We start from the raw sequence: 24,997 nt of genomic DNA, 5'->3' as shown, positions 1-24,997 counted from the left end.
TGGTGGAGGTAGATACGACTATGGCGTTTAAGAGTTACATGCACATGCAGGGATTAGAGGGAATATAGGTCATGTACAGGTAGATGAGATCAGTTTCAGTTGGCATCATGTCGGGGCATAGATAGGGTAGAGAGTCAGAGTACGTGGTAAGTTTTATTTTACACAGAAACGTGGCGACACTTGTGTACTGCCTAAGGTCATAAGGAATAGGTGTAGAATTAGGCCATTCGACCCATCAAGTCTGATCCGCCATTCAATCATGGCTGATCTATCTCTCCCTCCCAACCCCATTCTCCTGCCTTCTCTCCGTAACCTCTGACACCTGTATTGGTGCGTCCAAACCCAATTCTCACAAGTTACAAGGTGGGACAAAATGGCGTCTTCTTCACATCAAAGGCCCTTATCCGTTTATTTTATTTTATCCTTGATAAAATAAATGCTAGTTTGCCGATAGCTCAATCCAACACTTGCGCATGATTCAAGATTCAAGATTCAAGAGAGTTCATTGTCATGTGTCTCAGATCGGACAATGACATTCTTGCTTTGCTTCAGCACAACAGCAAGAATTTCATTACAAACTTACGTAGGGTATACCGGCATTCCTCATGTCTCTGTATAAATCAGCTATTTCCTGATGATTCTTGTATCCATATCGACATAACTGGAACCCCAGTCCCCAATAGGGGGGCAGGATTGGACGTCCAATAAGCTAGAATGAACATAAAAGAAATTAAATATTTGGTTGCATTGAAAAATGAAGTTTTCTTTTCAGTTGTGTGGTTGTCTTTTATACAGTCATATGTACTGTACTTTTTTGATTAAATATTTAGCGCATATTGAGTGGTACTCTTATTTCCTATCTATATTTTGTTACACCAGCCATGGGACCCATCCAACAGCTTAGTTTAGTTTAGGGATACTGCATGGATACAGACCTACGTTGAACATCAATCACCCGTTCACGCTAGTTCTATGTAATCCCACTCTCTCAAATCTGCAGTTCTTTGGGAGGAAACCGGAGCACCCGGAGGAAACCCACGTGGTCGCAGGGAGAACATGCAAACTCCACACAGACAGCAGCCGAGGTCAGGATCGAACCCGGGACCCTGGAGCTGCGAGTCAGTGGCTCTACCAGCTGCGCCACTGTGCTGCTCCTCCACTGCGCCAATTTTCACGTTACTTTATTGCTTGAGTAATGGAATCTACCAATGACAATCTCAACTAAAGTAATCAAGAGAATAGACATTTATCCGCAAATCATTTTCTCATGAATGATGAGTACAGTTGCAATAAGATTCTGCATCTATTATTTCACTCTTATCAGATTGCAGCTTGGAAGAAATCCCTTGGTGGTTAATTCACATCTAGTATTAGAAAATTGAAAGTACAAAATTCAGAGAGCTCGAATCAGCTGGAGTGCATTTGCTATTTCTTTTTAAATTCTATAAAGCCATATTTACCCACCAGTCTGGAATTTTGTATGAAGTTCAGAGATTATGGGTCAACCATTCTCCCCCCACACGTTATGGTGAGGTTTAGGACTTCTGTCTGTGCAAGCAAGCAGACCTGCATTAGTCTGAAGAAGGGTCTCGACCCGAAACGTCACCTATTCTCTCTCCAGAGATGCTGCGTTTTTTTCACGCACAGAGTGGTGAATCTCTGGAACTCTCTGCCACAGAGGGTAGTTGAGGCCAGTTCATTGGCTATATTTAAGAGGGAGTTAGATGTGGCCCTTGTGGCTAAAGGGATCAGGGGGTATGGAGAGAAGGCAGGTACGGGATACTGAGTTGGATGATCAGCCATGATCATATTGAATGGCGGTGCAGGCTCGAAGGGCCGAATGGCCTACTCCTGCACCTAATTTCTATGTTTCTATGTTTCTATGCTGCCTGTCGCTGAGTTACTCCACATTTTTGTATCAATCTTCGGACCTGCATAAAGGTTGGTCATTCCCTTTCAAATGCTTATTTTGCAAGTGACCATGGAATGACTTACCATATAACCATATAACAATTACAGCACGGAAAACAGGCCATCTCGGCCCTCAATCCATGCCGAACACTTATTTTCCCCTAGTCCCATCTACCTGCACTCACACCGTAACCCTCCATTCCTTTCCCGTCCATATACCTATCCAATATATTTATAAATGATAAAATCGAACCTGCCTCCACCACTTCCACTGGAAGCTCATTCCACACAGCTACCACTCTCTGAGTAAAGAAGTTCCCCCTCATGTTACCCCTAAACGTCTGTCCCTTAATTCTCAAGTCATGTCCTCTTGTTTGAATCTTCCCTATTCTCAATGGGAAAAGCTTATCTACGTCAACTCTGTCTATCCCTCTCATTATTTTAAAGACCTCTATCAAGTCCCCCCCCTTAACCTTCTGCGCTCCAAAGAATAAAGACCTAACTTGTTCAACCTAACTTGTCCTTGCATTAACATTCAGCCTCGTACATCAAGGTATAGCTTTCAACTCAATCTAGACAGAGCAGTGGAGTGGATGTGGCTGGACTAGTAAACAGAGAAGGGCACAAAGTGCTGGAGTAACTCAGCGGGTCAGGCAGCATCTGCGGAGACCATGGATAGGCGACATTTTGGGTCGAGACCTATCCAGAGACCTAGTCAGAAGATCCAGTGGCAGAATTTCAAATTTGTGGATTTAAGATTCAATATATTTGGAACAAAACCATAATGACTGCCTGTTGTTTGAAAAGGTCATCTCATTTACCAGCACCCTTCGGAGAATGAAATCTGATGTCCTCATTCAGTTGAGTCAATGTGACCCCAGACCAAGAACAATGTGGTAAGCTCCTAATGCCCTCCTGAAATAGCCAAGAAAACCCATAATTGGGAAGTAATTTAAACGTATTCATATAAACCTACAACAAATACTGGTTATGAATTTTTTTAAATTTGAGTCTTCACACTAAATCCTTTTGCAAAAATTTGTATTTGCTTTCTCGAACCTTTTGAATGGGGAGTAATTTAAAATTAGAGATGTATACTAGTTCTGAATAAACATGGTTGAGACTTCTCACTGAATTATTTTGCAATATTTGTGTTTGCTTTATAGAAGCACAGAAAAATAATAATAATAATAATAATAATAATATTAATAATAATAATAATAATAATAATAATAATAACAATGAGTGTCCTTGCAGAATTAATATGACCAATTCTACTTTTCCTGATCTAAGTCAGCAGCCTTGTAAGGTTACATCACATTAACTGCTTATCTGGGTACTTTGTAACTTTGAGAGTTGCCAGCTACACCATCATCTCCACCACTTCATCCATAGCCCCACCACCGGTGAATACCATTAAGCATTCTCAACTTCCCTCCAAATCCATACTCCTGCGTTATTATCTTTCAGCGAAGGAAAACAGATACTTACTGATGTGTACTGTTTGACCACTTCTTCTGGAGTTGGACCAAGAAACATATAAAAATCTAGGATTCCTCCAATAGTGCGATAGGTGACAGCAGGAGTTGGCTGAAGAGTCACATCTGGAGCAAAACAATATATTTGCAGAATTAGTGCAGATATACAGACAGAGCATGAACGTTTGAAAATGCATACCCCCATGGTAGACAAAAATGCTGGAGAAACTCAGCGGGTGAGGCAGTGTCTATGGAGCGAAGGAATAGGTGGCGTTTCGGGTTGAGACCCTTCTTCAGACATAGAAACATAGAAAATAGGAACAGGAGTAGGCCATTCAGCCCTTCGAGCCTGCACCGCCATTCAATATGATCATGGCTGATCATCCAACTCAGTATCCTGTACCTGCCTTCTCTCCATACCCTCTGATCCCTTTAGCCACAAGGGCCACATCTAACTCCCTCTTAAATATAGCCAATGAACTGGCCTCAACTACCTTCTGCGGCAGAGAATTACAGAGATTCACCACTCTCTGTGTGAAAAAAGTTTTCCTCATCTCGGATCTAAAAGATTTCCCCCTTATCCTTAAACTATGACCCCTTGTTCTGGACTTCCCCAACATCGGGAACAATCTTCCTGCATCTAGCCTGTCCAACCCCTTAAGAATTTTGTAAGTTTCTATAAGATCCCCCCTCAATCTTCTAAATTCTAGCGAGTATAAGCCGAGTCTATCCAGTCTTTCTTCATATGAAAGTCCTGCCATCCCAGGAATCAGTCTGGTGAGCCTTCTCTGTACTCCCTCTATGGCAAGAATGTCTTTCCTCAGATTAGGAGACCAAAACTGTACGCAATACTCCAGGTGTGGTCTCACCAAGACCCTGTACAACTGCAGTAGAACCTCCCTGCTCCTATACTCAAATCCTTTTGCTATGAATGCTAACATACCATTCGCCTTCTTCACTGCCTGTTGCACTTGCATGCCTACTTTTAATGACTGGTGTACCATGACACTCAGGTCTCGTTGCATCTCCCCCTTTCCTAATCGGCCACCATTCGGATAATAATCTACTTTCCTGTTTTTGCCACCAAAGTGCATAACCTCACATTTATCCACATTATACTGCATCTGCCATGCATTTGCCCACACACCCAGCCTATCCAAGTCACCTTGCAGCCTCCTAGCATCCTCCTCACAGCTAACACTGCCCCCCAGCTTCGTGTCATCCGCAAACTTGGAGATGTTGCATTCAATTCCCTCGTCCAAATCATTAATATATATCGTAAATAGCTGGGGTCCCAGAACTGAGCCTTGCGGTACCCCACTAGTCACTGCCTGCCATTGTGAAAAGGACCCGTTTACTCCTATTCTTTGCTTCCTGTCTGCCAACCAGTTCTCTATCCACATCAATATTGAACCCCCAATACTGTGTGCTTTAATTAGCAAAACAACTCCATATGTTCATAAGTCATAGGAGCAGAATTTGGCCATTCGGCCCATTGAGTCTACTCCGCCATTCAATCATGGCTGATCTATCTTCCCGCTCAACCTCATTCTCCTGCTTTCACCCCATAACCTTTGAATTCCATTAGCTGCAAAATGTAGTCCTGAACTTTTGCTTGAATGTGTCCCTAATTGGAACATGGAACATAGTTTGGTACAGCACAAGAACAGGCCCTTTGGCCCACGATGTCTGTGCCTTATCATGATTCCAAGACCATCACTTATCCACCTGCACAATTGTGTCGCCTTTCCTGAGCTTCTGGTTGTACCTCTCTCTAATCGAGTCCCACTCCCACTGATTCCCCGATCCAACTGAGCTCAATCCGTCATCGTTTGACCAGACACAGTCTGGACCCAACACTCACCCAAATTGAACAATTCCAGAAATTTGTTCAGTTATTCCCATTTGAATGAATACTTTATTGTCACATGTGACAGGTCACAGTGATATTCTTTGCATGCATGCCCAGGGTATGCAATAGTCACTACATAAAGGGCTCCCACAAAGTTACATTTGTTGTTTTGTACTCAGTAACTGTGGTTTGGAGGCATTGACCCAGGATTTCTTGATTAGTCAGGATTGTCTGGGGTTACGGGGAGAAGGCAGGAGAATGGCGTTGAAAGGAAAAGATAGGTCAGCCATGATTTATTGCTGGAGTAGACTTGATGGGCCGAATGGCCCAATTCTGCTCCTAGAACTGATGAACTTGCGAATATGGGATGCCACCCTGCCGTTGCGCCTCTGTGTGAGTCACATCTGTTAAATGCATTTCATGGACTGTGAGCAAAGCAATCATCCCAATGCTTTGTTTCACCTTTCATGCAGACAGTTTATCAATGATCAATGGAAACGTTAACGTTTCGGATCTTTAGCCTTCTGATTATCATCAGCTGTAATTCTTTGCTTTGTGGGTTTTTTATCGGTTTGTAGCAATTAATTTTGATATTTGTATTGACTACTTTCATGGCCATAAAAATCAGGAAATCAAAGCAGAATTAAAGTCCACACAGACCTTAAGATGACAATGTGAATATATGAAGCAGGCTAAGTTGATCTGGCGTCAATTATTTATCGTTGCTGGGTATCTTTAGTGTTTTTTTTACAGGACAGAAACAAATTTAATAAAATGTGCTTCATTTTTTATACTGACGGTTTCTAGCAATTTTCAATAAACAATGGTTCGATGGAGATTTATTTGTCACATATGCAACTGCACAGTAAAATTATTTTTGCATATATCAGGGTGGTACAGTGGCGCAGTGGTAGAGTTGCTGCCTTACAGCACCAGAGACCCGGGTTTGATCTCGACTGCGGGTACTGTCTGTACTGAGTTTGTACGTTCTCCCCTTGACTGCATTGGCTTTCTTTGAGATCTTCGGTTTCCTCCCACACTCCAAAAATGTACAGGCTCATTGGCTTGGTGTAAATGTAAATTGTCCCAAGTGTGTGTAGGATAGTGCTAATGTGCGGGGATCGCTGGTCAGCACAGACTCGGTGGGCCGAAAGGCCTGTTTCTGCGCTCTAACTCTAAACTAAACTAAATATGCAACTGCACAGGAAAATTATCTTTGCATATACAACACGCTGGCACGGCCATTTGTGGTGACCAAAGTCCGCTCGGCCCTCGCACTCGATGTACCACGAACCGCGAAACAAAGAGTTAATAAAATAAAATATATGTAAACTTAGAATTTTCATGAGTGATAGGAGCAGGTTTAGGCCATTCGGCCCATCAGGTTTACTCCGTCATTCAATCGTGGCTGATCTATCTCTCCCTCCCAACCCCATTCTCCTGCCGTATCCCCGTAACCCCCGACACCCGTACAAAACCAAGAATCCATCTATCTCGGCCTTAAAAATTATGTTTATATTCTTAGCATGTTTTACTAGGATTACATTGCTGTTTGGATTTTGATGCAAAAATGAAGCTGGAAATGATTAATATATTCTTTAAATAAAAAATCACAAGAACAGATTAACTCACCCATCGCATTGCTGTTCAATAATAGCACACCATGTGCTTCGATCTCATCTTCAAGACCCATATAAAAGGGATGGCTCCCATAGCTGTTCAATTTATACTGTGAATACATATATATATTAAAGGGAAGAGTAGCAAGTCTTTTCATTTTATTAAAGAACACTCACGGTATCGCAAGCACGGTGGCTCAGTGGTAGAGTTTCCCCAGAGACCCGGGCTCGATCCTGTCCACATGTACGAATTTAAGAATAAGGGGTAAGCCATTTAGAACACAGATGAGGAAACACTTTTTCACACAGTTGTGAGTCTGTGGAATTCTCTGCCTCAGTGGGCAGTGGAGACCAATTCCACGAATAATTTCAAGAGAGAGCTGGATAGGGCTCTTAAAGATAGGGGATATGGGGCGAAGGCAGGAACGAGGTGTTTAAGAAGGAACTACAGATGCTGGAAAATCGAAGGTAGACTAAAATGCTGGAGAAACTCAGCAGGTGCAACTGCAACTATGGAGCGAAGGAAATAGGCAAATAGGCACTAATTGTGGATGATCAGCCATGAATGGTGGTGCTGGCTCGAAGGGCCAAATAGCCTACTCCTGCACCTATTGTCTATTGCTGTCTGTACGGAGTTTGTACGTTCCCCCCGTGACCTGCGTGGGTTTTCTCCGGGTGCTCCGGTTTCCTCCCACACGACGTACAGGTTTGCATGTTAATTGACTTGGTTAAATTGTAAATTGTCCCTTGTGTGTAGGATGGTGTTGGTATGCAGGGATTACTGGTCGGTACGGACTCAATGGGCCGAAGGGCCTATTTCCACGCTGTATCTCTAACCCAAACTAAAAATATTGGTGTTAAACTGGAATCCATTGGATAAAAAATGTGTCCACATTAACATTATTTTCCAAGTGAAAGGTCACTGACCCGAATCATTGATTCCATTCAATTCTCTCCACAGATGCTGCCTGGGCAGCTGAGTATTTGGATAATTCGTTTTTTATCAGGGTCTCCCCATAACCAGAAAAGAAAATCCAAGGTACACAAAAATGCTGGAGAAACTCAGCGGGTGCAGCAGCATCTATGGTGCGAAGAAAATAGGCAACGTTTCGGGCCGAAACCCTTCTTCAGACTGATGGGGGTGGGGGGGAGAAGGAAGGAAAAAGGGAGGAGGAGGAGCCCGAGGGCGGGGGGGATGGGAGGAGACAGCTCGAAGGTTAAGGAAGGGGAGGAGACAGCAAGGGCTAGCAAAATTGGGAGAATTCAACGTTCATGCCATCCGGACGCAAGCAACCCAGGCGGAATATGAGGTGCTGTTCCTCCAATTTCCGGTGTTGCTCACTCTGGCAATGGAGGAGACCCAGGACAGAGAGGTCGGATTGGGAATGGGAGGGGGAGTTGAAGTGCTGAGCCACCGGGAGTTCAGGTAGGTTATTGCGGACTGAGCGGAGGTGTTCGGCGAAACGATCGCCCAACCTCCGCTTAGTCTCCCCGATGTAAATCAGCTGACATCTAGAGCAGCGGATGCAGTAGATGAGGTTGGAGGAGATACAGGTGAACCTTTGTCGCACCTGGAATGACTGCTTGGGTCCTTGAATGGAGTCGAGGGGGGAGGTGAAGGGACAGGTGTTGCATTTCTTGCGGTTGCAACGGAAAGTGCCCGGGGAGGGGGTGGTACGGGAGGGAAGGGAAGAATTGACAAGCGAGTTGCGGAGGGAGCGGTCTTTGCGGAAGGCAGACATGGGGGGAGATGGGAAGATGTGGCGAGTGGTGGGGTCACGTTGGAGGTGGCGGAAATGGCGCTCTGATCTTTCTGATCTGATCTCTGACCTCCCACACTGATCTTTCTGTCCTGGGCTCCCTCCACTGTCAGATTGAGGCCCAGTCCAAATTGGAGGAACAGCACCCATTATTTTGCTTGGGCATCTTACAATCCAGTGGTATGAATATTGATTTCTCCCAACTTTAATTAGTATTTACTTTCCCTCTCTCTCCATCTCCACCCTGGTTCTCAGACTAGTTTCACTGTCCTCCTGGTTATTTTACTGTTTATATACCTCGTTGTCACCTTCCCCTCAGCCAACATTTTCATCAGCTACGTTTCCTTGAACAGCATCTGCTTTGATCTGTCATTTTCACACCTTACATTCTCTGTGTACACTTCCATATCTCAAGCTTCCCTCTCAGTCTGTGGAAGGGTCTCGGCCCAAAACGTCAGCCATTCCTTCTCTCCAGGGATGCTGCCTGTCCCGCTGAGTTACTCCAGCATTTTGTGTCAATCCCCTGAATACTTGATGGCCACTTCAGATTCAGATTCAATTTTAATTGTCATTGTCAGTGTACAGTACAGAGACAACGAAAACAGAGACACTTCTTCTTCTTATCGAGTCCACATACAAGATTAGGAGTTGTTCAGCCAGAGTTGAACACACTTCTCGGCATCTGTATACAATGATGTCTGTCTTGTGTTTCTTGTACGTGGTGGTGGAAAGATTGGTGAAAACGTGAACGCTATTTCCTTGGCCACTACAACACAAGCATCAAAAATGTATTAACCTGTTCTTTTCCCCCTCTCTCAACATTCAGATAGTTTAGTTTAGAGATACATCTTGGGAACAGGCCCTTTGGCCCACCGAGTTCGAGCCGACACTAGTTCTATCCCACACATTAGGAACAATTTACAGAAGCCAATTTTTAAACAACAAACCTGCAAGTCTTTGGAATGTGGGAGGAAACTCATGTGGTCAGGGGGAGAATGTACAAACTCCGTACAGACAGCACCCATAGTCAGGATCGAACTTGGGTCTCTTGCGCTGTAAGGCAGCAATTTTACCGCTGCGCCACCATGCCGCCCTATCCACAATGCTTCCGCCATCCGAAAATTACTTCATCAGATGTCTCTGAGATTTGGGTTGAGCAGCTTATTACACCATTCACACGTACCTCTCTACACTGTCAAGGTCGTGGTGCATACCTCAGCACTTTATGGTTTATTTCCAATTTTTAATCTGCTGATTTAATTGATTTAACTCGTTAATAATTCACTGCTTCTGTGCAATTGGGAAAGACACAGAATTCTCCATGTAAAATCAACATATCTTCTTGTGTTGGATAATGATCTCGGGAAGTGCCGTGGGCACTTGATATCAGCAACATTTTGAACTCATTAAAGTGCAAATTGGCTGCATTCTCCAATCAGAGACAATCGACAGTATCTTTGGGTGAATCACACATGAATTCTTTTTTCATAATTGACAACGTATTGATGATTTTATTAAATACAGATCATGTTGGGGCAGCATAGTGGCACAGCTGGTAGAGCCACTGCCTCACAACGCTGGAGACCCGGGTTCAATCCCGACCTCGGGCGCTGTCTGTACAGAGTTTGTACGTTCTCCCCATGACCACGAGGGCTTCTTCCCACATCCCAAAGATGTGCAGGCTCGTAGGTTGATTGACCTCTACAGAAAATAGTGCCTGTCTGTAGGGAGTCGATGAGAAAGTGGACTAATATAGAACTGGTGTGAATAGGTGATCGGTGTGGAATTGATGGGCCGAAGGGCCTGTTTCCAGGCTATGTCTCTAAACTAAACTAGAATTTATTTTAATATGCCATTTAACCCATGACAGAAAATTTGTTTATATGGTATTTCTCCCCTCTACTAACGGAGAGATATTTTAATTGTCAGTGGGCAGCACGGTGAGGTAGCGGTAGAGTTGCTACCTCACAACGCCAGAGACCCAGGTTCAATCCTAACCAAGAGTGCTGTCTGTATGGAGTTTGTACATTCCACCCGTGACCTGCGTGGGCTTTCCCCGGGTGCTCCAATTTGCTCCTACACGTACACCAAAGACGTAGAGGTTTGAAGGCTAACTGGCTTCAGTAAGTTCTTAAATTGTCCCTAGTGTGTGTTGGTTCGTGTACAGGATGATGGCTGGTCGGCGTGGACTCGCTGGGATGAAGGGCTAGTTTCTTCGCAGATATAGAGCAAAAAGTCTAAAGTCTTCTTCTTCTTGCGTGTGGCGTGCAACAGCCTAAAGTTGTAAGACAACTTGTTCTATTTGATCTTATTGGATTGTGCACGCCAGTTTGATTGCAGTCGTCGAAACAGAGCGGCCCAAATGAAGGTTGCAATCTCCCAGCCAGACTTTAGACAACCAAAGAGCAATTACTATGAGATTCTATTACTAAATGATGCTATTTGAGCTCCAAGAAATGAACAACATTTTCAGTGCACACACACACACACACTGATCACAGAACCACATCCCTCCCTGCCTTCCTGTAACCAGAGCAGAATACAGATGGCTGCTATTTAATGACTCTGCAATCTCAAAGGGACATTTTAAATAACATCGAACCCAGTTTCATTTATTGTGTTTCCATGAGCCTGTGCAGTTGGAAGTCAAGGAGATATTTCCTGATGTCAATCTGTTTCTAATCTGAGATTAGATGACATATTTTTGCTGCAGTATATACATCACTGCTACAAGAATCAACCTTTCCCACCCATTTTGAAATGTTCATCTTAAATTACAGTTGTAATTTAAGACCCGCAGATTTAATATTTCTGCATTTTTAACTTCTCATTGCCTTTAAATCTCAATGTTGATTGATTGATTTTCAGTTCCTTTCCTGCATGAACTACATTTGTCATCCAAATCCAAAGACGTACAGGTTTGTAGGTTAATTAGCTTGTTGTAAATGTACATTGTCCCAGGTGTGTGTGGGATAGTGTTCGTGTGCGGGTGATCGCTGGTCGGTGCGGACTCTGTGGACCGAAGGGCCTGTTTCCGCACTGTATCTCTAAACTAAACTAAATAAGGACGTTTTTCACTGTACCGCAAACAAGTGACAACAAACTTCGGGTCGAGACCCATCTGCGGGTCTCGATCCGAAACGTCACCCATTCCTTCTCTACAGAGATGCTGCCAGTTCCGCCGAGTTACTCCAGCATTTTGTGTCTATCTTCGGTGTAAATCAGCACCTGCAGTTCCTTCCTAAACATGACAACAAACTAAAGTGGACTACGTGCAGGAAGGAACTGCAGATTCCTTCTCTCCAGAGATCCAAAATGCTGGAGTAACTCAACAGGACAGACCGATTCCTTCTCTCCAGAGATGCTGCAGTTAATCCAGCATTTTGGGTGAAATCTAAACCATGTGACTTTGTCATAAGCGTAGAGGTCACGGCTGAATTTGCCTTATGGTGTTTTATTTGATGTGTTTAAACTGCCTGGGTTAAACTTTTGAATGCCATGCAAAACATTCAGATACTAACAGTTTCTAGAACTGTTTCTAGAACCCACCTCCAGTTTAAATTCCATTTGGAATATTTTGGAGGACCAAGAAACCAAGAACCAAGAATTTTGTCTAAATGCAATTATTGCCAATAAAGAATAATTTATGCCAAGTCAGTAGTTTAGAGATCCAGCGTGGAAACAGACCCTTCGACACACTGAGTCTGTGGCAATCCGCGATTCCCATACACTAACATTATCCTTCACACTAGGGACAATTTACAATCTTTACCAAAACTAATTTATCTAGAAATCAGTATGTCTTTGGAGTGTGGGAGGAAACCGGAGCACCCGGGGAAAACCCACGCAGTCACGGGCAGAATGTACAAAGTCAGTTGAGACAGCACCCGTGGTCAGGATCAAACCTGGGTCTCTGGCTGTAAGGCAGCAACACGGCCACTGCACCACCGTGCCACCCTAGTGGCCTAGATTCCATTTCAGAAAGGAGATTAAAAAGGTTATGATCACTGGCTTGACACCAGCGAGTTTTCAATCATTAGCACGTTTGCTTTTCATGCACAAGCCTGCATTCTACCATCGAACAAAGAGTATTTGTATCAATCGTCAGCTTCACGGAGTTGCAGACAATGGTTCTGGATGAGGGAGATAAAACAGTTACAGTAAATCAGAAGCTCCGTGATTTATACGTGAATGGGTTCTGTTGCTCTTCACCATAAAACGTTCAGCAATTGGATGATGTGTGGCTGGGCTAATCCAATCTTTCACAGCAGTTGAAGTCGGTAATAAAACACCAGCGAGGAAATAACGTTTGCAAACTTACCCCCGGTGGCTGGTCCTTGGCAAACATTCCCCACGTATTCCACTGCAGATCGTGTCGGAAACTCCTATGTTCCGTTTCTCCAAAACCATAAATAAACTCTGAAGGCAGCAGATTGCTGATTTGAATGAATTGATCAGTAAAAGTGAAGCCGGGTACTTGAGAATTCCAGCTGTTGGGATATAAAACACCAGATTCCCCTGCATTTAATTTAACCAACGCCATTTGTGAATGAGCAAAATTAACAAGGTTTCTAACCCAGCCTCGGCTAGAATCAGGTGAAGTATTTAAACTGAGTCACAGGGGCAGCAGAAGCCAGGGGAAGGAGTGATAAACCAGAGGACATAGGTTTAAGGTGAAGAGGTGCCTCAGGAAGGCAATCAGCATCCATAAAGACTCCTCACACCCTTGTAATGGACTGTTCGAACTACTTCCCTCCGGCAGACATTACAAGGCCTTCTACGCCCGAACCTCCAGACTCACGAACAGCTTCATTCCCAGAGCTATAGTGGCTCTGAACCGGCCCTGCTGAGTGGCCTCCATCCCCCATGGACTGTCTCCCTCGGATGGTCACGTCGCACAGACACATCTGCACTTTAGTCTGTTTGAACTGTTTTGACTGTTTTACTGTTCTTTTTACAATCCATGTTCGGGGGATATCTAAATCTAAATTTTATTAGTTATTTAAGTTATGACATCGGATGGAAGCTGCATACCAAATCTCGTTGCGCTTATGTGCAATGACAATGAAATATATTATTATTATTATTATTAAAAGATTTAATAGGAATCTGAGGGGTTATTTTTTTTTACACAAATGGTGCTGGGTGTATGGACCAAGATGCTAGAGGAAGTAATTGAGACAAGGGACTATTCCAAAGTTTATGAAACAGTTAGACGGGTACATGGATAAGGACAGGTTTGGAGGGATATGGGCCAAAATGCAGAGAGATGGGACCAGTGTCGCTGGGACTTGTTGGCCGGTGTGGGCAAGTTGTGCCAAAGGGCCTGCTTACATTACACACTGTATCACTCTATGACTCTAAGGAATATTGGTGGAAGGGAAGTGAGCCATAACCATAACCCTCACTTCATTATCATTATCATCCTTTTATTGTCATCATGCAAAGCAGCAATTGTACAGTGCAAAATGGGAAGAAGTTTCTCAGGGAATACCGGAGCATCGCACATAAAAACTTAAACATTTCACGCATAAATAAAAACAATCCAGTTCCTGATAAAAACAGTACGAATATTTTTTTTAAAGTGCAGGTAAAAAAAGCAACATTAAAATACAAGGAGGAAAAAAAAAAAAAAAAAAAAGTCATAAAATGTCCAGGGCATCTGATTTAGGTGGCCTGAGCCAGTGCCAGAGTTATTACTCAGTGCCAGTTATTAAATTGTCAGTGCAAAAGCAGCAGAATCAGGTGGAGTGACTGTTTAGCAGCCTCACAGCCTGTGGAAGGAAGCTGTTTAGCAGTCTGGTTGTCCGGGCTTTGATGCTGCGGTATCTCTTGCCTGATGGCAGGAGATCTAGATGTGTGTGGAGTGGGTGCAGTCCCTTGACCAATGCTTGACTAATCTTCTTGAATTTTTTGAGGATGTAACTAGGAAAATGGACAAGGGAGAGCCAGTGGATGTAGTGTACCCGGACTTTCAGAAAGCATTTGATAAAGTCCCACAAAAGAGAATAGTGGGCAAAAGTAGGGCACATGGTATTGGGGGTAGACTGCTGACATTGATAGAAAATTGGTTGACAGACAGGAAACAAAGTGTAGGGATTACAGGTCCCTTTCAGAATGGTAGGCAGTGGCCAGTGGGGTACCTCAAGGCTCTGTGCTGGGACCACAGCTATTTACAACATACATCAATGATTTAGATGAAGGGATTCAAAGTAACATTAGCAAATATGCAGATGACACAAAGCTGGGTGACAGTGTGAACTGTGAGGAGGATGCTATGAGAATGCAGGGTGACTTGGACAGGTTGGGTGAGTGGGCAGATGTATGGCAGATCCAGTTTAATGTGGATAAATGTGAGGTTATCCACTTTGGTAGCAAAACCAGGTAGGCAGATATTATCTAAACTGTGTCAAGTTGGGAAAAGGGGAAGTTCAATGGGATCTGGGGGTCCTTGTTCATCAGTCAATGAAAGTAAGCATGCAGGTACAGCAGGCAGTGAAGAAAGCGAATGGCATATTGGCCTTTATAACAAGAGGAGTGGAGTATAGGAGCAAAGAGGTCCTTCTGCACTTATATAGGGCCCTAGTGAGACCACACCTTGTGTATTGTGTGCAGTTTTGGCCCCCTAAATTAAGGAAGGACATTCTTGCTATTGAGGGAGTGCAGCATAGGTTTACAACGTTAATTCCCAGGATGGCAGGACATATGCTGAGAGAATGGAGCGGCTGGGCTTGTAAACCCTGGAATTTAGAAGGATGAGAGGGCATCTCATTGAAACATATAAGATTATTAAGGGTTTGGACACGCTAGAGGCAGGAAACATGTTCTCTAATGTTGGGGGAGTCCAGAACTAGGGGCCACAGTTTAAGAATAAGGGGTAAGTCATTTAGAACAGAGATGAGTAAACACTTTTTCTCACAGAGAGTTGTGAGTCTGTGGAATTCTCAGAGGGTGGTGGAGGCAGGTTCTCTGGATGCTTTCAAGAGAGAGCTGGATAAGGCTCTTAAAGATAGCGGAGTCAGGGTATTTTGGGGAGAAAGCAGGAACGGGGTACTAATTGGGGATGATCAGCCATGATCACATTGAATGGCGGTGCTGGCTCGATGGGCCGAATGGCCTACTCCTGCACCTATTGTCCATCGTCCCTCACCATTTTTCCCCTTCACTTCACTCTGCCTCATCAAGTCTTACACCCATTCCTCCAATCTCACTCCCCTTCCAATATTTCTTCCTCTGGCTTCACAATTTTCAACTCTTCTCTCCTTACCTCACACCTTTTTGTCTCATCATATTTGGCCTTTGACCAGACATCTGCATCTCTAACGTCCCTCACCTGTATCCACCTATCACTTGCAAGGCCTTATCTTACCCATCCTTGGTTGGGTAACTTGGTTTATACTCTCTAGAATTTAGGAGATTGAGAGGGGATCTTATAGAAACTTACAAAATTCTTAAGGGGTTGGACAGGCTAGATGCAGGAAGATTGTTCCCGATGTTGGGGAAGTCCAGGACAAGGGCTCACAGCTTAAGGATAAGGGGGAAATCCTTTAAAACCGAGATGAGGAGAACTTTTTTCACACAGAGAGTGGTGAATCTCTGGAACTCTCTGCCACAGAGGGTAGTTGAGGCCAGTTCATTGGCTATATTTAAGAGGGAGTTAGATGTGGCCCTTGTGGCCAAGGGGATCAGAGGGTATGGAGAGAAGGCAGGTACGGGATACTGAGTTGGATGATCAGCCATGATCATATTAAATGGCGGTGCAGGCTCGAAGGGCCGAATGGCCTACTCCTGCACCTAATTTCTATGTTTTTCTATGTTTCTATCCTCCTCCATCTTTCTTCCCCCTCACAACACAACCTGTCCGAAGAAAGGTCCCGACCCGAAACGTCGCTCATCCATGTTCTGCAGAAATCTTGCCTGGCCCACTGAGTTACCCCAACACGTTGTGTCTTTTTTTTTTTAACAAAAAAAGAGGAAAATAGGTACTTTTCATTAGCTGCAAGTAATTTTTCTGACTATCTAATGGCCCTGTCCCACTTACGCGACTTTTTCGGCGACTGCCGGCACCCGTCATAGGTCGTTGCAGGTCGCTGAAAAGTTTCAACATGTTGAAAATCCAGCGGCGACTAAGACTCTGCGGCTCTTTAGGCGACTGAGGAGACTCCTCATGGCCATACAGGCAACACCCTGGCGACATGTCGCGGGGTGAAGCCTGTATGGACGTGAGTAGTCGCCCAAAGAGTCGTACCTTGTTCTGGTCGCCGCTAGATTCGCCGACGTAAGTCACGTAAGTGGGACTGGCCCATACCTCAATGCTTGCCAGGGAATGAAGTATTCAAATAATAATAATCTTCAGATATGTGCAGTGGTGTGTTGTTGTGTGGAATGCCTTAAATCTGCAGAGTCAATTTATTAGTAATCACGCATGGTTCATCAGACAGTAATGAATGCATTTAACATTTCTTGTCCAAGTTGCTAGAGAATTTTAGAATGGCACCAAAGCAATTCAGAGAACGGGGACGCACTCACGAGTAAAGACGAAGAATAAGACATTGAGCAAGGCAAAGAGATTGTGGTGTAGGACGGAACTGTAGATGCTTCTTTAAACCGAAGATAAGACACAAAATGCTGGAGTAACTCAGCAGGAGAGGCACTATATCTGGAGAGAAGGAATGGGTGACGTTTCCGGGACCAGTTCCTTTTTCTCAGAGATTGTAGTGGTGCCCACTGTCAGAGTGAGGCACAACGTAAACTGGAGTAACAGCACCTCATATTTCACTTGGGCAGCTTACAACCCAGCGGTATGAATATTGACTTCTCTAACTTCAAGAAACCCTTGCTTTTCCTTGCTCTCCATCCATATAACCATATAACCATATAACAATTACAGCACGGAAACAGGCCATCTCGGCCCTACAAGTCCGTGCCGAACAAATTTTTTTCCCCTTAGTCCCACCTGCCTGCACTCGTACCATAACCCTCCATTCCCTTCTCATCCATATGCCTATCCAATTTATTTTTAAATGATACCAATGAACCTGCCTCCACCACTTCCATTGGGAGCTCATTCCACACCGCCACCACTCTCTGCGTAAAGAAGTTCCCCCTCATATTACCCCTAAACTTCTGTCCCTTAATTCTGAAGTCATGTCCTCTTGTTTGAATCTTCCCTATTCTCAAAGGGAAAAGCTTGTCCACATCAACTCTGTCTATCCCTCTCATCATTTTAAAGACCTCTATCAGGTCCCCCCTTAACCTTCTGCGCTCCAGAGAATAAAGACCTAACTTATTCAACCTATCTCTGTAACTTAGTTGTTGAAACCCAGGCAACATTCTAGTAAATCTCCTCTGTACTCTCTCTATTTTTACGCCATATATATTACGCCATCCCTCCCCATCCTTTCTCCCACCAGTCTGACTGTCTTCCTGATTAAATTTTACACTTAAAGTTGCCACCTTCCCCTCAGCTAACAATGACCTATTCAATGTTTTTCCTTGACCTTTGGCCCCTTTGATCTCTCGTTTTTACATCTTACATAGAAACATAGAAAATAGGTGCAGGAGTAGGCCATTGAGCCTGCTCAATGTGATCAATATGATCATGGCTGATCATCCAACTCAGTATCCTGTACCTGCCTTCTCTCCGCACCCCCTGATCCCTTTACCCACAAGGGCCACATCTAATTCCCTCTTAAATATAATCAATGAACTGGCCTCAACTAGCTTCTTTGGCAGACTACCCTTCCATATCTCCCGTTTGCCCTCTCCCCTGACTTTCCGGCTGAAGAATGTCACCCATTCCTTCTATCCAGGAATGCTGCCAGTCCCGCTGAGTTACTCCAGCATTTTGTGTCTAGCTTTGGTTTAAACCAGCATCGGCAGTTCCTTCCTACACAATTTATCTGTGGTGGTGTTGAGGATTTGGATGGTAAAGAGGTCATAGACACAACTGGTATGCCTTTGCATCGACTACTGGATGTAGGCTGTTCATAGGTTCTAGAAGTTGAATTACATCATTCGGCCCATCAAGTCTCCTCCGCCATTCAATCATGGCTGATCTATCTTACCCCCTCAATCTCATTCTCCCACCTTCTCCCCATAACCTCTGACACCCGTACTAATCAGGAATCTGTCCATCTCCGACTTAGAAATATCCATTGACTTGGCGTCCACAGCCTTCTGTGGCAATGAATTCCACAGTTGCGATGGGCTATCTTGGAGAATTAATACACCAGGTCAACATGGAGTCAACACCATCATAGTGGCACCTCACTGAATAAAACAACATTCAAAATTTGAATCATCTTATAGTAAAACACAAAAATAAAAACACTTTAATTTAATTTAGTTTAGAGATACAGTGCGGAAACAGGCTACCTAGACTGTGCCGACCAGAGATCCCTGCACACTACACTATCCTACACACACTAGGGACAATTATTACATCCATACCAAGCCAATTCACCTACAAACTTGCACATGGGAGGAAACTGGAGATATAACCATATATAACCATATAACAATTACAGCACGGAAACAGGCCATCTCGGCCCTACAAGTCCGTGCCGAACAACTTTTTTCCCTTAGTCCCACTTGCCTGCACTCATACCATAACCCTCCATTCCCTTCTCATCCATATGCCTATCCAATTTATTTTTAAATGATACCAACGAACCTGCCTCCACCACTTCCACTGGAAGCTCATTCCACACCGCCACCACTCTCTGAGTAAAGAAGTTCCCCCTCATGTTACCCCTAAACTTCTGTCCCTTAATTCTGAAGTCATGTCCTTTTGTTTGAATCTTCCCTACTCTCAAAGGGAAAAGCTTGTCCACGTCAACTCTGTCTATCCCTCTCATCATTTTAAAGACCTCTATCAAGTCCCCCCTTAACCTTCTGCGCTCCAGAGAATAAAGACCTAACTTATTCAACCTTTCTCTGTAACTTAGTTGTTGAAACCCAGGCAACATTCTAGTAAATCTCCTCTGTACTCTCTATTTTGTTGACATCCTTCCTATAATTAGGCGACCAAAATTGTACACCATACTCCAGAATTGGCCTCACCAATGCCTTGTACAATTTTAACATTACATCCCAACTTCTATACTCAATGCTCTGATTTATAAAGGCCAACACACCAAAAGCTTTCTTTACCACCCTATCTACATGAGATTCCACTTTCAGGGAACTGTGCACAGTTATTCCCAGATCCCTCTGTTCACCTACATTCTTCAATTCCCTACCATTTACCATGTACGTCCTATTTTGATTTGTCCTGCCAAGATGTAGCACCTCACACTTATCAGCATTAAACTCCATCTGCCATCTTTCAGCCCACTCTTCCAACTGGCATAAATCTCTCTGTAGACTTTGAAACTCTACTTCATTACCCGCAACCCCACCTATCTTAGTATCATCTGCATACTTACTAATCCAATTTACCACATCATCATCCAGATCATTGATGCACATGACAAACAACAGTGGACCCAACTAGATCTCGGAGAAAATCCGCCCAGGTCACGGGGAAAACATTCAAACTCTGTACAGGCAGCACCCGTAGGCAGGATCAAACGCGGGTCTCTGGCACTGTCAGGCAGTAGCTCTACTGCAATGCCACCATGCCGCCATCTTCTTGTGTATATAAAGACGTCTACAAACTTCAAAGCTCTTGACCATCTCTGCAGCGTCCATTATTATTCATACCATCGCTTCCGTAGCTCCACGATCAACCCTGCTGTCTTGCTGATATTAAGGCCTCGAAACCAGGCCACAAGGTTCTCGATCTCTCTCCTATACTAAGAGTTTAGTTCCAGGTATTATTCAAGTTACTTATTTTGGCAGAAGCATTATTTTCAAATATGGAAGTTCAAATTGTTTAGCTATACAGGATTGTTTACAATTCCTCACCATTTTGCTCTGCGGAGTTATTATCTGCACAGAAATAAAATAAATCAGAAAATCAAGCACTCACATTATTGTTCCAGTACTCTTTCGTTTGACTCGTATACCAAAAGGGTTATTGACAAATTCAACGTCATAAAGTCTTGAATCACTATTTCCGCCAGTCGTGTTGGGGAGATTTAATTGGATTGGAACCTCAAATCGCTTTTCCAGGGGATCAAAAATCTGCGGAAATAACAGAGGTTTATTTAACATTTATTAAATATTAGCATTTATTAAATATCAGGTCAATACTTATTGTGACATGCTCCAGCAGTTTAGGATGCAAAAGTTCATGTTTCGAAGTTCTAGGAGCAGATTCCGACCATTCGGCCCAACAGGTCTACTCCACCATTCAATCGTGCATGATCTATCTTTCTCTCTCAACCCCATTTTCTTGCCTTCTCCCCATAATCCTTGACACCCGTACTAATCAAGAATCTGTCAATCTCTGCCATTGAAAATGCTCAACGACTTGGCCTCCACAGCCGTCTGTGGCAATGAATTCCACAGATTCACCACCTTCTGACTAAAGAAATTCCTCCTCATTTCCTTTCAAGGAAATTTCATTTTGCTCTCTATTTAGAAACAGAATCTGCTGAACGTGCACAGTAGCTTAGGCAGCTGAAGAGAGAAAGTTAATGTTTCATCAGCAGAGCGGTATCATCTGCCTTCCCAGCTATTATTTCTGCATTTGCAGTGTTTGAATTAATCTCTGTATCCAGGTCAACATTCTTTCTCCTAAATTTAAAAAAAAGGATTAATTAGCTTTAGTTTAGTTTAGAGATACAGCGCGGAAATAGGCCCTTCGGCCCATCGAGTCCACACTGAACAGCAATCTCACACACTAACACTACCCTACACACACCAGGGATAATTTGACATTTACATTTACACCAAGCCAACCTGTACGTCTTTGGAGTGTGGGAGGAAGCCGGAGATCTTGGAGAAAACCCACGCATGTCACGGGAGAATGTTTAAACTCCGTAAAGACATGCAGCCGTAAACAGGATCGGACCCGGGTCTCTGGCGCTGTTAATGCCCGTCCCACTTAGGAAACCTGAACGGAAACCTCTGGAGACTTTGCGCTCCACTCAAGGTTTCCGTGCGAATCCCGGAGGTTGCAGGTAGTGGAAGCAGGTAGGGAGACTGACAATAATCTCCTGGAACCGCACTGACACGTTGGGTGGGGCGCAAAGTACCCAGAGGTTTCCGTTCAGGTTTCCTAAGTGGGACAGGGGCATAAGGCGGCATCTCTACCGCTGCGCCACCATGCCGCCCTTATCATAACAAAAATCGTACATACATGTGATTTCACATGTCACACGATGATGGTATGGCCAGAATAGTGTTGAGGGACAAGTTAAGACTACGTTGTGTATTGTATTACGTAATGTACGTTAAGTACTTTTGTACGTTTTAGTATTGGAATTGGAGACACGAGAGACTTCAGCTGCTGGAATCTTGAGCAAAAGACAAACTGCTGGAGCAGGCCAGGGACACAGCATTGAAACAGGCCTTTTAGCCCATCAGGTCCACACCAACCAATGATCACCCATATACCAGCGGAATCCTACGCAATAGGAACAATTTACATAAGGCCAATTAACCTACAAACTTGCATGTCATTGTGGGAGGAAACCTGGAGAAAACACACACAGTCATAGGGAGAATGTACAGACAGCACCCGTGGTCAGGATCGAACCCGAGTCTCTGGCGTTGTAAGGCAGAAACTCTATTCCTGCACCACCGTGCCACCCTCTGTGGAGGGAAATTATGTCTTGAAGAAAATATCTAAGACTCTTTGGACATATCTGTAAATCACAGAACAGATGGAGACATAAAAGACTGCAGATGCTACAATGTTCAAGAAGGAACTGCAGATGCTGGAAAATCGAAGGTAGACAAAAATGCTGGAGAAACTCAGCGGGTGCGGCAGCATCTATGGAGCGAAGGAAATAGGCAATGTTTCGGGTCTGAAGAAGGGTTTCGGCCGGAAACGTTGCCTATTTCCTTCGCTCCATAGATGCTGCCGCACCCGCTGAGTTTCTCCAGCATTTTTGTCAACCTGCAGATGCTACAAGTTAGACTTCGGAGATACAACATAAAATCCGGCCATTCGGCCCACTGAGTGGGCGCCAACCAGTGATCACCACGTACGCTAGCACTATCTCTACACACTAGGGACAATTTACAATTTTTACCGAAGACAATTAACCTACATGTCTTTAGAGTGTGGGAGGAAACCGGAGCGCCCGGAGAAAACCAACGCAGTCACGGGGAGAACGTACAAACTCCGTACAGACAGCACCCGCAGTCAGTGTCAAACCCGGGTCTCTGGCGCTGTGAGGCAGCAACTCCACCACCGCGCCACCGTGCCGCCCAATCTAGGCAAAAAGCAAGGAGTCCAGCTTCGGGATCCCGACTCGTAAATTGGACTATCCATTTGCCTCCACAGATGCTGCCTGACCTGCTGAGTTCCTGCAGCAAGTTGGTTTGGAACATTGAAGATAGAAAGGTGCAGCACGAGGACAGACCAGCAGTTACCTGTTGAGTTCCTCCGGCAGTTTGCTATTTGCTTGTTCTACTGGAGTTCACTGCATTAGAAACGTCATTGAAATAACCATGATAAATTGCTACATTGCATCCCGTAGACCAGACCATGGTCACGATCCACCCATGATAAATGATGTCCAAATTAACCCTGATGGAAACAGCACTGGTCAAGTGAACTGCTCTGCCTTGGATAACGTGAATGCTTCGAATTCTTTGGCTATTCAGTCCACATAAGCAGTGAATACTCTGTCACTCTGCTCATCTGAGCCCTGGCGAGGGTGATGTGGGCCCAGGGTAATTGAAGGCGAGTTACTCATTGCTGAACACAAAGTCTTTCTAGGCTTTTTTAACGATGCTGCTGATATGGCCAAACCTCCTGGTAATGAGGGGGGGGGGGGGGGGGGGGGGGGTCTCATTGAAACTTATCGAATAGTGAAAGGCCTGGGTAGAGTGGATGTGGACATGGTGTTTCCACTGGTGGGAGAGTCTAGAACCTGAGGTCATATCCTCGGAATTAAAAGACGTTCCTTTAGAAAGGAGATGAGGAGGAGTATCTTTTGTCGGGGGGGGAATCTGTGGAATTGTTTGCCACAGAAGGATGGGGAGGCCGTATGTGGATATTTTTAAGGCAGAAATAGATATATTCTTGATTAATATGGGTGTCAGAGGTGCTGGGGAGACGGCAGGAGAATGGGGTTAGGAGGGCGACATATCAGCCATGATTGAATGGCGGAGTAGATTTATTGACTGAATGGCCTAATTCTGCTCCTAACAACAAAATCCTTATGAAGGGCACAAGACATGAACGGAGGGCACCTGTCAATGTTCTCTGCTTTAGGCAGCTAGAGCAAGACTTATAAAGACTCAGCGAGTCAGGCAGCATCTCTGAAGAATATGCACAGGCAATGTTTCGGGTCGGGACCCTCCCAGAGATGCTGCCTGACCCGCAGAATTGCTCTACGGGTGAGGCAGCATCTCTGGAGCGAAGGAAATAAGCGACGTTTCAGGTTGAGACCCTTCTTCAGGGTCTGAAGAATGGTCTCGACCCGAAACGTCGCCTATTTCCTTCGCTCAATAGATGCTGCCTCACCCGCTGAGTTTCTCCTTCGCCCAATTTGCCCACGCTGTCCAACATGCCCCATCTACATTAGTCTCATTTGGCCCATTTCCCAGTAAACCTGTCCTATCCATGTAGAAACATAGAAACATAGAAATTAGGTGCAGGAGTAGGCCATTCGGCCCTTCGAGCCTGCACCGCCATTCAATATGATCATGGCTGATCATCCAACTCAGTATCCCGTACCTACCTTCTCTCCATACCCTCTGATCCCCTTAGCCACAAGGGACACATCTAACTCCCTCTTAAATATAGCCAATGAACTGGCCTCAACTACCCTCTGTGGCAGAGAGTTCCAGAGATTCACCACTCTCTGTGTGAAAAAAGTTCTTCTCATCTCGGATTTAAAGGATTTCCCCCTTATAGTATCAAAGCAAAGGATGATGCGTACAAACTAGCCAGAAAAAGCAGCATACTGACATTATTGCCATAGAGGGACTGGGAGAAATTCAGAGACCAGCAGAGGAGGACGAAGGGCTTAATTAGAAAAGGAAAAATGGATTATGAAAGAAAACTGGCAGTGAACATAAAATCTGACTGCAAAAGTTTTTATAGATATGTGAAAAGAAAGAGATTAGTTAAAACAAATGTAGGTCCCTTGCAGTCAGAAACAGGTGAGTTGATCATGGGGAACCAGGATATGGCGGACCAATTGAATAACTACTTTGGTTCCGTCTTCACTAAGGAAGACATAAATGATCTGCCGGAAATAGCAGGGACCCGCGGGTCAAAGGAGGTGGAGGAATTGAGTGAAATCCAGG

The 24,997-nt window shown here is 44.4% G+C and overlaps 1 protein-coding gene across 2 annotated transcripts in view; it reads right to left on the bottom strand.

Annotated features, from left to right (window-relative positions):
- The window catches only part of si (sucrase-isomaltase (alpha-glucosidase)), a 194,663-nt gene that overhangs the window by 50,947 nt on the left and 118,719 nt on the right, over positions 1-24,997 (bottom strand). For both annotated transcript variants that reach the window (XM_055646336.1, XM_055646337.1), the window contains 5 exons: positions 20,595-20,749; positions 12,942-13,110; positions 6,874-6,970; positions 3,403-3,515; positions 584-709 (listed from right to left, as the gene is read on the bottom strand). In XM_055646336.1, the coding sequence (XP_055502311.1) occupies positions 584-709; positions 3,403-3,515; positions 6,874-6,970; positions 12,942-13,110; positions 20,595-20,749 (660 nt within the window). The remainder of the gene's footprint in view (positions 1-583; positions 710-3,402; positions 3,516-6,873; positions 6,971-12,941; positions 13,111-20,594; positions 20,750-24,997) is intronic.

This window comes from Leucoraja erinacea, chromosome 14 (genome assembly GCF_028641065.1).
Source record: "Leucoraja erinacea ecotype New England chromosome 14, Leri_hhj_1, whole genome shotgun sequence".
NCBI classification, from domain to species: domain Eukaryota; kingdom Metazoa; phylum Chordata; class Chondrichthyes; order Rajiformes; family Rajidae; genus Leucoraja; species Leucoraja erinaceus.
The sequence above is the reverse complement of the archived record's forward strand: the minus strand, read 5'-3'. Positions and strand labels throughout refer to the sequence as shown.